The sequence below is a fragment of the Schistocerca cancellata genome, chromosome 5 (genome assembly GCF_023864275.1).
Source record: "Schistocerca cancellata isolate TAMUIC-IGC-003103 chromosome 5, iqSchCanc2.1, whole genome shotgun sequence".
NCBI lineage: Eukaryota > Metazoa > Arthropoda > Insecta > Orthoptera > Acrididae > Schistocerca > Schistocerca cancellata.
Window position 1 is genome coordinate 74431347 of NC_064630.1, and position 15521 is coordinate 74446867.

General features: G+C 45.2%; 1 protein-coding gene and 1 pseudogene across 1 annotated transcript in view; one reads left to right on the top strand and one right to left on the bottom strand.

Annotated features, from left to right (window-relative positions):
- LOC126187933 (uncharacterized) overlaps positions 1-15521 on the top strand; it is a 466086-nt gene that overhangs the window by 269599 nt on the left and 180966 nt on the right. The window contains exon 2 of the mRNA XM_049929298.1: positions 4831-4947. Coding sequence (XP_049785255.1) covers positions 4831-4947 — 117 coding nt within the window. The remainder of the gene's footprint in view (positions 1-4830; positions 4948-15521) is intronic.
- LOC126189391 (5S ribosomal RNA) lies at positions 1301-1418 on the bottom strand (annotated as a pseudogene).

Consider the following 15521-nt stretch of genomic DNA (forward strand, 5'->3'; position numbering starts at 1 on the left):
TAAGAATTATATGTGGTGTGAACTCAAGAACATCCTGCAGAAGCCTGTTTAGGGAACTAGGGATACTAACTACAGCTTCCCAATATATTTATTCCTTAATGAAATTTGTCATTAAAATATATATCACTTTTTCAAACCAACAGCTCAATTCATGGAATCAATACTAGAAATAAGAATAATCTTCACAAGGATTTAAAGTCACTTAGTCTTGTACAAAAAGGTGTGCATTATTTAGGAACACACATTTTCAATAACTTGCCAGCAGCCATAAAAAGCTTAACAACCAATGAAATTCAGTTTAAGAGAAGCCTAAAGGATTTATTGGTGGCCAACTCCTTCTACTCCATTGATGAATTTCTTAGTAAAACCAACTGATTTGTATATAAGTACAACATAACTCCTGCACAATTTCAGTGCAGTAATGTGTTCACTGAAAATTTGTGTGTCTGTGTGTGTGTGTGTGTGTGTGTGTGTGTGTGTGTGTGTGTGCGTAAGTATAATCTAACTTCTGCACCACTTCAGTGCAGTAATGTGTTCATTGTAAATAAGTATTACAGTAGTTGTATTACATGTTTATTACCTTATAAATAAATAAAAAACTTTTTTATTTTAAATTCAGTGCATTAGTATTTGTAAAATGACTCTTAGTGTTCATTAAAAAATGAAGATCATTCCACTTGGGACCTGTGGAATGGTACATTAGCTTATATGTTTTAGTTGTAAATATTTGTCATGTATTGTTGTTTTTCTGACATGTTCCACATCCTGGAGGACCTCCTCACTACGGATCAATTGGAATGAAAGTAAATCTAATCTAGTCTAATCTAAGTAACGCACGTCACTGAGATACGTGTCCGACCCTCCAGAAAGCCCGAAACAGAGATACGTGTCCGCCTCTTAAGAACGCCGGAAGCAGTGACTAGCGCAGCCGAAGTACTTCGTCTCCCATGCGCGCCGAAGCGACCCGAAAGTGTCCGAAGCACTTCGGTTGCAGTATCGTTACTCTTATGTTTGTCCATAGTGAAATTTAATAAACAAAAACAATAGACTCTTAGGGTAACCATGAGAGATTGTCATACTAAAAACTGGGTTAAATACAAAGCACTTCGTCTTCAGGCCACAAGTGGCCCACCGGGACCATCCGACCGCCGTGTCACCCTCATAAGGGTGCGGATATGAGGGGCATGGGTTCAGCACACCGCTCTCCCGGTCGTTATGATGGTATTCTTGACCGAAGCCGCTACTATTCGGTCGAGAAGCTCCTCAATTGGCATCACGAGGCTGAGTGCGCCCCGAAAAATGGCAACAGCGCATGGCGGCCTGGATGGTCACCCATCGAAGTGCCGACTACGCCCGACAGCGCTTAACTTCGGTGATCTCAGGGGAACCGGTGTATCCACTGCGGCAAGGCCGTTGCCCCGGTTAAATACAAAGAAAAGTATATAAATAATTAATAAGAGAAGTTGGGCGTTTTGGCGCCTAGAACCTGAACGTGCCGACCAATGAGAAACAAGTTCAGTAGAATTGGCGGACCCTCCCACGGTAATGGTACGTACTGTACCATCTGTCGCTTGTACTTCACTCCATTTTTGTACCATTTGCTACATCACGTGTATCAAGCTGCATCAAGGAGAGCTTCTAGCAAAATAAAATGCTGGCGACCACAGCCAGGAATACCACGAAGTGGAAATGCGAAGGACCAAACACAGGCAAATAAAGACCAGACAGACCTCATGCACTGGCGGACATGAAATATTAGGCATTGCGAATGGTTGTAAAAAATCGCATGAAATCAGCGGAAGGAATCACTCGTGATTTTCAAAGTGTTACCAGCAGTCCAGCTGGCACAACCACTGTGCGTAGCGAGTTAAAGCGAGTGGGGTGTAATGGCGAGCAGCTCCTCGTAAGCCACACATTTCTGTTGTGAATGCTGAGCCACACTTCAGCCTGTGTAGAAAGGGGTGCCGCTGGACAGTGTGTGTCTGGAAACGATGATGATGATGATGATGATGTTTGGTTTGTGGGGCGCTCAACTGCGCGGTTATCAGCGCCCATACAAATTACCAACCTTTGCTCAGTCCAATCTCGCCACGCACATGAATGATGATGAAATGATGCGGACAACACAAACACCCAGTCATCTCGAGACAGGCGAAAATCCCTGACCTCGTCGGGAATGGAACCCGGGACCCCGTGCTATGAAGCGAGAACGTGACCGTGAGACCACGAGCCGCAGACTCTAGAAATGAGTGATTTGGAGTGATGACTCACGCTATACCGTGTGGCAACCCCACGGAAGGGTCCTCGTTTGACGAACGTCTAAAGAGCGTCACCTGCCACTGTGTGTAGTGTCAACAGTTAAGTACGGAGGGGTGATTGGGGGGGGGGTGTTTTTGCGTGCTTAGTGTGTGTTTCCGTAATTGCGTTTAAGAAAACACTACATGCAGAAAGATATGAACATATCTTATGTGGTGTCACCGTCAGACACCACACTTGCTAGGTGGTAGCCTTTAAATCGGCCGCGGTCCGGTAGTATACTTCGGACCGCGTGTCGCCACTGTCAGTGATTGCAGACCGAGCGCCACCACACGGCAGGTCTAGAGACAGATCCTAGCACTCGCCCCAGTTGTACAGCCGACTTTGCTAGCGAAGCTATACTGACAAATACGCTCTCATTTGCCGAGACGATAGTTAGCATAGCCTTCAGCTACGTCATTTGCTACGACCTAGCAAGGCGTCATTACCAGTGTATATTGAGATTGTACTTATGTGATATCAAGAGCGATGTACACCAATTATGGATTAAAGTTAAGTATTCCAGCAACTACGTTCTTTTCTTATTAGACTCAACTACTTTACTGTTCCAGACCTCACGCCAGTCTGCGTGAGCTTAACGCGTGCTTTTCGGCATCCTCGCATAGTGACTTGGCTGTCTTGCCAAGTCACAACGTCTTACACCATTGTGTAGTGCCTACAGTAGAGGAAGAGTTCGGAGCTAATGATTGTTTGTATCAGCATGACGTTGCTTTTTGCCATAAAGCAGCGTTCATGAGACGATGGTTTGTGGACAATAACATTTTTGAATAGACCGACCTGCACAAGAATCCCGAGCAGAACATAATGGAACACCTTTGGTTTAAACTGGAACGTCGTCTGCGCTCCACACGGCAGCATCCAAAATCACTATCTTCTCTGATTTCAGCTCTTGTGGAAGAATGCGCTCCACAGACGTTCAGGCACCGCACTGAAAGTCCCCAGCAGAGTTCGAGCCGTCATAATGGTGGACGCACCCGATATTAAAGTGCGCGTCATTTATGACGGCGGCCGAGTTTAGGTTCGTTCTGCGCATCTGACGTCACAAAACACAGTCAGCCAATGAACAGAGAACGACGTTGCCAGAGCTCGACTGCAGTGCAGAGCACGGACGAGTGGCTTCAGTTTTAGAAACGTTCAGTCATAAAGAAAGTAATAGAACAAAAGCAATGTCTTGGTAGCAGACTTTCTTTTATAGAAAGTTTGGAAAAAGCATTCTTTATACCAACTGCTTCATATTCTATTAATTAATTAAACCAAACAAGCAATAAGCCTCCTAATTCAGGCGATAGCAAGGAAAGGTCTTTGTATCATTCTCACTAACCGCTTTTTCGCAATAAAGAACAGCGGTAATTGTTTATTTCCTATTGTACTTCGATGAAACGTGAATAATTCATAATCATACCAACAGTGTTTGTCGGTATTTTGCGTAAAATTTTAAAGTCCTTCGGGAGTAAGCTTCACCATCGAGCTGCGTTAGCGTAATGGTTAAAGTGTATGACTGCTAAACGAAAGGTTCCGATTTCAAACCTTAAACGGTGCCAAATATTTTCTTTATTTTAGAAACAACATCGAAGTGTCGTACTTCATGAATTTTATTCGTTTGAATGTAATTTTTTGAAATTTCTAGTGGCAACTAAAATCCACCATACGGAAAATATACGCTATTGACTTTTTCCTCTGCAAACTCTCAAAAATTTCGTGCAATGGTTTACTACATCTAATGCTGCACAATAACTGCGTTGAACATCGAAACAAAATTAAGTCATTTATGGGGGGAAGGTATCAGTCAAGAAGATGTGTAAAAATCAAGTTTTTGGGCCAACCAGTTTTTGTGAAATCGAATGATAAAGTGTGTCAAAGAAGTCGGAACACAGTGTGTCTGCACAGGCGAGCAGTGCAATGGTGCCAAAATCGCGCACATCGCGGAATGCGGGGAGCACGTCTCTGTAGCAGCGAAAGGGTTAATGCGGCCGTGGTGGCTTAACTTCATAAACTGCGCGCTCCCCCCTAAACGTAAGTTTGCGAACTATACTATACTATGGCGCTGCTTCTCTTGGCGCGTACAACTGGCAACGCAGCAATCTCCCGCATCTGGGCGGGCATGCGCGAACCGCCAATATAAATGAATTCAACTGTAGTGTCCAGTAATATGTCTCCGGATACTTTTGATCGGATAGTGTTACGTGCTAATACACAGTTACCATGATATTATTACCACTGCCGGCGCGGTGACCGAGCGGTTCTAGGCGCTCGAGTCCGGAACCGCGCGACTGCTACGGTCGCAGGTTCGAATCCTGCCTCGGGCATGGATGTGTGTGACGTCCTTAGGTTAGTTAGGTTTAAGTAGTTCTAAGTTCTAGGGGACTGATGACCTCAGCAGTTGACTCCCATAGTACTCAGAGCCATTTGAACCATTATTAACACCAATGTTGCGAAGCCTTAGGTGAGCTGTGGTATAAGTGTGTTGTCTGTGGTGTAAAGTGGTCTCAGTGTTGTGCTTCCCGGCTGTTGCAGGCGTGATCTTCTGCACGGACACGATGGCGTGCATGAACCTGCCCGGCTACACGTGCAAGGGCGGGCGCTGCGTGTGCGAGCCGCAGCGAGACACGGGCCTCTTCTCCTGCTTCGGCGGTAAGCTGCCTCTCCTGCTCTGCTCTAGCCTGTCACCTAACGACGCCATTACCGGCCTCTTCGTTAACACGCCAGCTCAGACCGCCTGCTGCTCCTCATTACTCGAAGCTTGCCTGCCGCACCACTCTGCACGTAGTCACCTGTCGTGTGCGCCTAAGCTGTGCGGCTCACAACGTGTCTTTCCTACTGGCCACAACTGCGCTGCTCCACAACTGATATGAAGAGTGTTCCAAATCTGTCGCTACGTCGCAGCGATGTAGCTGAATGTAGTTATTTGTACGTGACCCAGACATTTCGTCTCATCCCAGAAGCACATTAAGGGAACAACACCGTGGTTCGGGTCGAAAAAAATCGATTTTCGGTTTTCGTCATATTTCGATAGATTAAGGTTTTATTTAAGTACTATGAGAAGGATTTTGCTGAAAAAATCTTTTTTCGAGCATTTAAAGAGCACTTTTCTACCATGTGTGTTTATGTTCCACGCCCACTTTTCTGCCATCAACTTTTCTGCATATATTTTAGATCTTTATATCCCCTACATTGCACGGTAGGGATTTTTTTTTACTCCCGAGTGTGTTGGATATCCTTGGAATACAACGGTCGGTATTCTTTTGTTTCTGCTGTTTGTAAACAACACACTTTCAAACACGTGGTTAGTTTTGTTCAAGTGTGATTGCGAGTAGCTGTTATACTTACGTTTGCAGTGCTTGTTTACGTGTGTTTTGTTGTGTTTATTGAAGATGACGAAACGTAAAGGCATTTTCAAGTAATGACAATTTAGAGGAAACAAGTTTAGAAAGCTTTCTGTACAAGAGGTTATGTCACCTGGCAACGATGTTTCGAATTGTAATTCTTCAACAAGTGCATCATCAAAGAAGCTCTCACCATTTCAAGACAGTTACAACGAAGTTACTGTAAGTGACAAGGGGTGCAGTAACATAATTTCTAAATTTGTACGAGGTGCATTCAAGTTCTAAGGCCTCCGATTTTTTTTCTCCAGACAGGAAAGAGATAGAAGAAACTTGCGCATTGTTTTAAAATGAGACTGTGTTCATTGTCAATACGTCCCAGAGATGGCAGCACCGTACGGCAGATGGAATTTTACCGCCAGCGGCGAGAATGAGAACTGTTTTAAATACTTAAAATGGCGACGTTTTCCTTACTTGAACAGCGTGCAATCATTCGTTTTCTGAATTTACGTGGTGTGAAACCAATTGAAATTCATCAACAGTTGAAGGAGACATGTGGTGATGGAGTTTTGGATGTGTCGAAAGTGCGTTCGTGGGTGCGACAGTTTAATGAAGGCAGAACATCGTGTGACAACAAACCGAAACAACCTCGGGCTCGCACAAGCTGATCGGACGACATGATCGAGAAAGTGGAGAGAATTGTTTTGGGGGATCGCCGAATGACTGTCGAACAGATCGCCTCCAGAGTTGGCATTTCTGTGGGTTCTGTGCACACAGTCCTGCATGACGACCTGAAAATGCGAAAAGTGTCATGCAGGTGGGTGCCACGAATGCTGACGGACGACCACACGTCTGCCCGTGTGGCATGTTGCCGAGCAATGTTGACGCGCAACGACAGCATGAATGGGACTTTCATTTCGTCGGTTGTGACAATGGATGAGACGTGGATGCCATTTTTCAATCCAGAAACAAAGCGCCAGTCAGCTCAATGGAAGCACACAGATTCACCGCCACCAAAAAAATTTCGGGTAACCGCCAGTGCTGAAAAAATGTGGTGTCCGTGTTCCAGGACAGCGAGGGCGTAATCCTTACCCATTGCATTCCAAAGGGCACTACGGTATCAGGTGCATCCTACGAAAATGTTTTGAAGAACAAATTCCTTCCTGCACTGCAACAAAAACGTCCGGGAAGGGCTGCGCGTGTGCTGTTTCACCAAGACAACGCACCCGCACATCGAACTAACATTACGCAACAGTTTCTTCGTGATAACAACGTTGAAGTGATTCCTCATGCTCGCTACTCACCTGACCTGGCTCCTAGTGACTTTTGGCTTTTTCCGACAATGAAAGACACTCTCCGTGGCCGCACATTCACCAGCCGTGCTGCTATTGCCTCAGCGATTTTCCAGTGGTCAAAACAGACTCCTAAAGAAGCCATCGCCGCTGCCATGGAATCATGGCGTCAGCGTTGTGAAAAATGTGTACGTGTGCAGGGCGATTACATCGAGAAGTAACGCCAGTTTCATCGATTTCGGGTGAGTAGTTAATTAGAAAAAAAAAATCGGCGGCCTTAGAACTTGAATGCACCTCGTACAATGTAGACAGTGTGGAGAGTCACAGAGTGTGAAAATTTGTGAGGGTACCACTGGGAGAAAAGGCCTAGCAATTGCTTAGGATTTAATTTGCAATAAATGCTCAGCTGTGATTTCATTTATTGTTCTTCAAAACCAGATGTAAGTGGCCCTTATGAAATCAATCCTAGATTAGTTTATGACTTCTCGAAACACTCGAAACATCTTGTTCATGTTGTGGTGCACCGTCAACCCTTGAGGTTAGATGTACCAGAAAAACAAATCAGCTGATGACAACAGTTGAGAGCTCGGGCCATTCACAGTGCTGGCCAGTAAGAATGCTGCCGGCCGCTATGGCCGAGCGGTCCCAGGCGCTTCAGTCCGCACCGCGCTGCTGCTACGGTCGCAGGTTCGAAACCTGCCTCGGGCATGGATGTGTGTGATGTCCTTAGGTTCGTTAGGTTTAAGTAGTTCTAAGTCTAGTCCCATAGTGCTGAGAGCCATTGGAACCTTTTTAAAAAATTCTGCAGTATGAATGCGGCATGCCACAAACTTACAACTGTAATATGTGCTTCGATGTACAAATCATTAGTATTTCAGTGCAACGACATGAAACGGGTAGGAAAGGCGTCATACACACTCTGTGTGTAACGAAAGATCTCGAAACTGATTTCTCATTCACATATCCGCATTTGGATTTTTTTGTTTGTGAGAAGATCCGTGTTATGCCCGTGTAAGAGGTACAAGCGGGTGTGTCTGCAATATGCGAGCCTAATTTATTGCTAACTAATTTCCGGAGACAAAGATTTTCGCGGATTTTGCGACTGCAGCGCGAAATGGAAACATAAATACAATACATGAATCGAGAAAATTATACTCGTAGGTATCATATTCAGGGTGATGTAGGACTCATTATACTTGAACACAGCAGTACATTCCCGGAACTCGTTGTTATGCGCGAAAAGACGTAACTGATGCAGTATTTTTTGTTGTCTGAGTCAGTTTTAATGCAGTTGCAGACTTTCAATAGCGTGAATAACTTACATTAATAAGATCAAACTATCACCATGTCTTGTTCTTTATGCGCTGCACCAAGTCTGGCACAGGAAGAAAGCGGCTAGTTTGGTTGTCCAAGATTCTCCATCATGGAATGTTGGTGGGTATGTCTGTGGGTGGGTGTAGAGACACAAATTCCAACTACTTCACGAGGATCCAACCATGCAAAGTTGGATAGGAACACAATCCGGAATATCTGTGCGCTCACCTATAGATATTACGCATTAGGTAGGGGAAAGAAACCCATTTTTTGGTTAATTGGTAGTGCAAGATGGTGATACAAAAACATGCCAGATTCTAAGTGAGATTCTGTAATCTAGAAAAAGAGTGCTTCTGCCTTATCGAAGAGGTTCACAGCTCGTTCATGTGTGACAGAAATGATGGTGATATAGCTTGCGTTTTTCAGATCGTTTTGATGCTGGAAGTACGGGGGTAAGTAAAATGAAAGCCTTAAATATTTTTTTAATATTATTCATTGTGCAGAAATGTTACAAAGCTGTATCACTTTCCAACATAATCTCCCCCACGCTCAATGCAAGTCCTCCAGCGCTTACAAAGTGCATAAATTCCTTTAGAAAAAAATTCTTTTGGTAGTCCGCACAACCACTCATGCACCGCCTGGCGTACCTCTTCATCACAACAGAACTTATTTCCTCCCATTACGTCTCTGAGTGGTCCAAACATATGGAAAGCACTTGGGGCAAGGTCTGGTGAGTATGGTGGATGAGAAAGACACTCAAAATGCAGACCTGTGATTGTTGCAACTGTTGTACGGGCAGTGTGGGGCCTTGCATTGTCATGTTGCAAAAGGACATCTGCTAATAGCGATCCACTTCGCTTTTATTTGATTGCAGGCCGCAGATGATTTTTTAGAAGATCTGTGTATGATGCACTGTTGACAGTGGTCCTCTCTAGGCACGTAATGCTCCAAAATAACGCCTTTTCGTCCCAAAAGAGAGTCAGCATAACCTTCCCTGCCGATGGTTCTGTTCGAAACTTCTTTGGTTTTGGTGATGAGGAATGGCGCTATTCCTTGCTCGCTCTCTTCGTTTCCGGTTGGTGGAAGTGAATCCAGGTTTCGCCCCCAGTAACGATTCTTGCAGGGAAGCCATCACCTGCTCGTTCAAAGCGCCGAAGAAGTTCTTCACAAGCATCAACACGTCGTTCTCTCATTTCAGGAGCCAGCTGCCGTGGCACCCATCTTGCAGACACTTTGTGAAACTGGAGCACATCATGCACAGTGTGGTGTGCTGACCTATGACTAATCTGTAAACGTGCTGCAATGTTATTCAGTGTCACTTGGTGGTTTTCCTTCACTATGGCTTCAACTGCTGCAATGCTCTGTGGAGTAACAACTCGTTGTTGTTACTGACCTGGACGAGGAGCGTCTTCTACTGAAATCACACCATTTGCGAACTTCCTACTCCATTCGTAGACTTGCTGCTGTGACAAACATGCATCACCGTACTGAACCGTCATTCGTCGATGAATTTAAATAGGTTTCACACCGTCACTACGCAAAAACCTAATAACAGAACGCTGTTCTTCCCTGGTGCAAGTCACAAGTGGGGTGCCATCTTTATACTGATACTGTGACGGAATGTGTGCATCTGCACTATGTTGTTCTACAGGTCATTATGCACGCTGTTTGTAGCACGCTTACCAACTTACAGGATAACAACGCGAAATTTCGATTTGTTATTACAAATTTAAGGTTTTCATTTGACTCACCCTCGTAGCAACAAAATGCGCTATGTAACGCGATACTCTCGCCGAATAGCGGACATCTATTGAACAGATGGGGTAAGCGCGATAGACCGCTGTCGCAGGAACGAAGCACGAGGGTACCTAACTTCACGTACAACGTGTACAAAAGCTTTTCCAGGAGAACGCACCATGATAGCCCCTTCGGTACTCTCAGAAAAGTCCAGATAAGACTGCATCACATTTTCACCTGTCACTGCTGTCGAACAGCTTTTACCTGAGCAACCCCGTTGTCGATTTATTTAGGCAGTCCATCCCTACGTTGGAAGCAAAAACTTAATTAATACTGCCGGAGCGGTTCTAGGCGCTACAGTCTGGAACCGCACGACCGCTACGGTCGCAGGTTCGAATCCTGCCTCGGGCATGGATGTGTGTGATGTCCTTAGGTTAGTTAAGAATAAGTAGTTCTAAGTTCTAGGGGACTGGTGACCTCAGAAGTTAAGTCCCATAATGCTCAGAGCCATTTGAACAATTTTTTAAAATTAATACTTGAATAACTAATGCATTTAGTGTACCAGAAGCAATTCAGTATATGAAAAGGAGGAGATGTGACAGTTGCAGGAATGGAATGAAGATACAGAGGCTGGACAACTATATTGAACACCGCGAGAAACACATGCTTGAACATAAAATATTAATGCAGGTGCTAGCTAAGCCTGCAGGTGGCACTATTGTATCTGATCACGAACGGTACCTGTTCAATGTTCTCAATACGTAGCAAGGGTCTGTCATGGTCAGAGAAGTGTTCTGTGTAGCTGTGAGTGCTTTACGTCAGAGCTGGGTGAATTCGAACGTAGGCAAATTGTTGGTGCTTGTCAGGCGGGTCTTTCCGTAACCGAGGTAGCCGAAGTGTTTGTTATTTCTGCATCTACGTACACTATTGGACATTAAAATTGCTACACCAAGAAGAAATGCAGATGACCAACGGGCATTCATTGGGCAAATATATTATACTAGAACTGACATGTGATTACATTTTCACACAATTTGGGTGCACAGATCCTGAGAAATCAGTACCCAGAACAACCACCTCTGGCCGTAATAATGGACTTGATACGACAGGGCATTGAGTCAAACAGAGCTTGGATGGCGTGTACAGGTACAGCTGCCCACGCAGCTTCAACACGATACCACAGTTCATCAAGAGTAGTGATTGGCGTATTGTGACGACCCAGTTGCTCGGCCACCGCTGACCAGACGTTTTCATTGGTGAGAGATCTGGAGAATGTGCTGGCCAGAGCAGCAGTCGAACATTTTCTGTATCCAGAAAGGCCCGTACAGGACCTGAAACATGCGGTCGTGCATTATCCTGCTGAAATGTAGGGTTTCGCAGGGATCGGATGAAGGGTACAGCCACGGGTCGTAACACATCTGAAATGTAACGTCCACTCTTAAAGTGCCGTCAATGCGAACAAGAGGTGACCGAGACGTGTAACCAATTGCACCCCATACCATCACACTGGGTGATACGCCGTTATGGCGATGACGAATACGCGCTTCCTATGTGCGTTCACCGCGATGTCGCGAAACACGGATGTGACCATCATGATGCTGTTAACAGAAACTGGATTCATCCGAAAAAATGACGTTTTGACATTCGTGCACCCAGGTTCGTCGTTGAGTACACCATCGAGGGCGCTCCTGTCTGTGATGCAGCGTCAAGTGTAACCGCAGCCATGGTCTCCGAGGTGATAGTCCATGCTGCTGCAAACGTCGTCGAACTGTTCGTGCAGATGGTTGTCGTCTTGCAAACGTCCTCATCTGTTGACTCAGGGATCGAGATGTGGCTCCACGTTCCATTACAGCCACGCGGATAAGATGCCTGTCATCTCGACTGCCAGTGATACGAGGCCGTTGGGATCCAGCACGGCGTTCCGTATTACCCTCCTGAACCCACCGATTCCATATTCTGCTAACAGTCATTGGATCTCGACGAACGCGAGCAGCAATGTCGCGATAGGATATACCGCAATGGCGTTAGGCTACAATCCGACCTTTATCAAAGTCGGAAACGTGATGGTACGCATTTCTCCTCCTTACACGAGGCATCACAACAACGTTTCACCAGGCAACGCCGGTCAACTGCTGTTTGTGTATGAGAAATCGGTTGAAAACTTATGTTATGTCAGCACGTTTTAGGTGTCGCCACAGGCGCCAACCTTGTGTGAATGGTCTGAAAAGCTAATCATTTGCATATCACAGCATCTTCTTCCTGTCGGTTAAATTTCGTGTCTGTAGCACGTCATCTTCGTGGTGTAGCAATTTTAATGGCTAGTAGTGTACATACTCCGCGATGATGCTGTATCCAAGACGACACAGCTGCTGTTCACACAGCTCGCATCGTGCAAGTGTGGTTATGTGAGCACAGCGATGAATTTTCGCACCTCCTCTGACCACCAGAGTAACCAGATCTCAATATACAGGAAAAGCAGAAAACATCATCCGCCAGGTCACAACGCGGAGGAAAGTCTATGTTGAATGGTCGTGACATACTTTCATTGAAGAGGAGTGTGGCGAAAAATAAGAGGACGATAGCTGCTAAATTTACTCTAGAACTGAATGTCGCACTCGCGAACCCTGGCAGCAGCATAACAATACGAAGTAGCTGCGTAAGCACGGAACTGCAGGGAAAGTTCGAATTACAAAACCACACGTCAGTGTTCATAACATGAAAATGCAGTGCCAAAGCCATAAGCCTCGGACTGTGAAGCACTCAAAGAAAGTCATTTGGTCGGATGAGTCTTGTTTCGCGCTGCTTCCATCTTCTGGCCGAGTTTACGTCTGGCGTGTACCGCAGACTGCTTGCTCCCAAGAGTGAAACACGGCGGAGGTTCGGTGATGATGCAGCCATATCGTTGTATTCGATGGCAGCCAAGGTTACTATCCAAGGTGGCAGTACTGTCAGGGATTGTGTGACTATTTCGGCTGATCAGATTCACCGTATGGTACCGTGTTTGTTCACCAATGGTGAAGCCGCGTTCCAAGACGGCAGAGCTCCTGTTCACACAGCTCGCATTGTCCAGGAGTGGTTTTATCTGAGCACAGGGATGAATTGTCGCACCTCCCCCGGCCATCACGGTCACCAGAACTCGATATTTCTGAGCCTTTGTGGGCAGCTGCTGAGAGTAGGGTGCGTGATCGCCATCCACGTCTATCATCGTTACCTCAACTTCCCACTATTTTGCACGAAGAATGCTATAAGATTCCCTTTGAAACCATACGTGACCATTCTGAGGAGACTGGAAACTTTTTGTGTGGCAATTATTTTCCAACACCATATTTTGCATGGTAATGTGTTGCGTTTTTGGTGTTCCGATGTTATTGTCCATCGTCTGCATCTTGTAACCAGTTGCATTTTCCACGAGTAGTTGACTTTACGCAATAGCTCATTTTTAATGTGTTTATCCGTTCCAGAACACCACAACTTTTCCAATAATTTGATACATTTTTCATTACTAAAAACATTGGTAACAGATAGAATGAAAGCAGTATGTGATCATCATCATCAGTGTTCTGCCAAAAGGTAGGTTTTCACATGGTAGTTCTAAATGGCCTTGAGCACTATGGGACTTAACATCAGAGGTCATCAGTCGCCTAGACTTAGAACTACTTAAACCTAACTAACCTAAGGACATCACACACATCCATGTTCGAGGCAGGATTCGAACCTGCGACCGTAGCGGTCATGCGGTTCCAGACTGAAGCGCCTAGAACCATTCGGCCACACCGGCCGGCCGTGGTAGTTCTCCAAGCTGTCCAGTCTTCTGCCATCCTCTTCAGGTCTGCATAATTTTCTCTTCCCTTTATGTCGTCTATCATCTTGTATCTCCTTATCTCCTTCTTCCTCTCAGTCTTCTCCCACAACCCAATCCTTCCAAAGCATCTGCTATCAAGCACTCCCTTCTCAATGAATGTCCCAACTAGTTCGGTTAATGTTGATGGCGGTGCCGTGCCGTACTTTACACACAGTGAAATAAAACTTTCCCATTTTTGGGAGATAGAGATGAAGGAATTTTTGTAAATCAAGGTACATACCATATAACAGACGTTATTTTATTCATATCTCAGGCCGAATTAAAGTTATTACACTATCACATACAGGGCTATTACAAATGATTGAAGCGATTTCATAAATTCACTGTAGCTCCATTCATTGACATACGGTCGCGACACACTAGAGATACGTAGAAAAACTCATAAAGTTTTGTTCGGCTGAAGCCGCACTTCAGGTTTCTGCCATCAGAGCGCTCGAGAGCGCAGTGAGACAAAATGGCGACAGGAGCCGAAAAAGTGTATGTCGTGCTTGAAATGCACTCACATCAGTCAGTCATAACAGTGCAACGACACTTCAGGACGAAGTTCAATAAAGATCCATCAACTGCTAACTCCATTCGGCGATGGTATGCGCAGTTTAAAGGTTCTGGATGCCTCTGTAAGGGGAAATCAACGGGTCGGCCTGCAGTGAGCGAAGAAACGGTTGAACGCGTGCGGGCGAGTTTCACACGTAGCCTGCGGAAAATTGGCTCATGCCACAACTGGAGACCGACAGCGGCGACTTCATCTTTCAACAGGATGGTGCTCCACCGCACTTCCATCATGATGTTCGGCATTTCTTAAACAGGAGATTGGAAAACCGATGGATCGGTCGTGGTGGAGATCATGATCAGCAATTCATGTCATGGGCTCCATGCTCTCCCGGCTTAACCCCATGCGATATGTTTCTGTGGGGTTATGTGAAAGATTCAGTGTTTAAACCTCCTCTACCAAGAAACGTGCCAGAACTGCGAGCTCGCATCAACGATGCTTTCGAACTCATTGATGGGACATGCTGCGCCGAGTGTGGGAGGAACTTGATTATCGGCTTGATGTCTGCCGAATCACTAAAGGGGCACATATCGAACATTTGTGAATGCCTAAAAAAACTTTTTGAGTTTTTGTATGTGTGTGCAAATCATTTTGAAAATATCTCAAATAATAAAGTTATTGTAGAGCTGTGAAATCGATTCAATCATTTGTAATAACCCTGTACTTTAAAAAAGTGTGTGATAGTGTAATAATTTTAATTCGGCCTCAGATATGAATAAAATAACGTCCATTATAGGTTACGTATCTCGATTTAAAAAACTTCCTTCATCTCTACCTCCCACAAATGGGGAAGTTTTACTTCACTGTGTGTAAAGTACGGCACGACACCGCCATCAACGCTAACCTAGTCGACATGAAATTAGTCACACGAATCAAAAAATACGCAACTTGCAGCTGTCCATCTGCACATTAGCGTGAACCGTGATGAGTAATCTGGTAACAGTGGAGGCTAGGAGTAAAGTTGTGATGAACAACGGAGAGCTGAGGCTAGCGTTACAACCTGACAGTCCTTCCCAGCATTTCTGGCTCAGTTGTGTGCTGTGTGCTGCAAACGCCGTTATAAAAATGTAACTTGGTAGTATGTGTGTGTGTTCAGAAAAAACACCAGAGAAATTCACCACTTGTTGTGC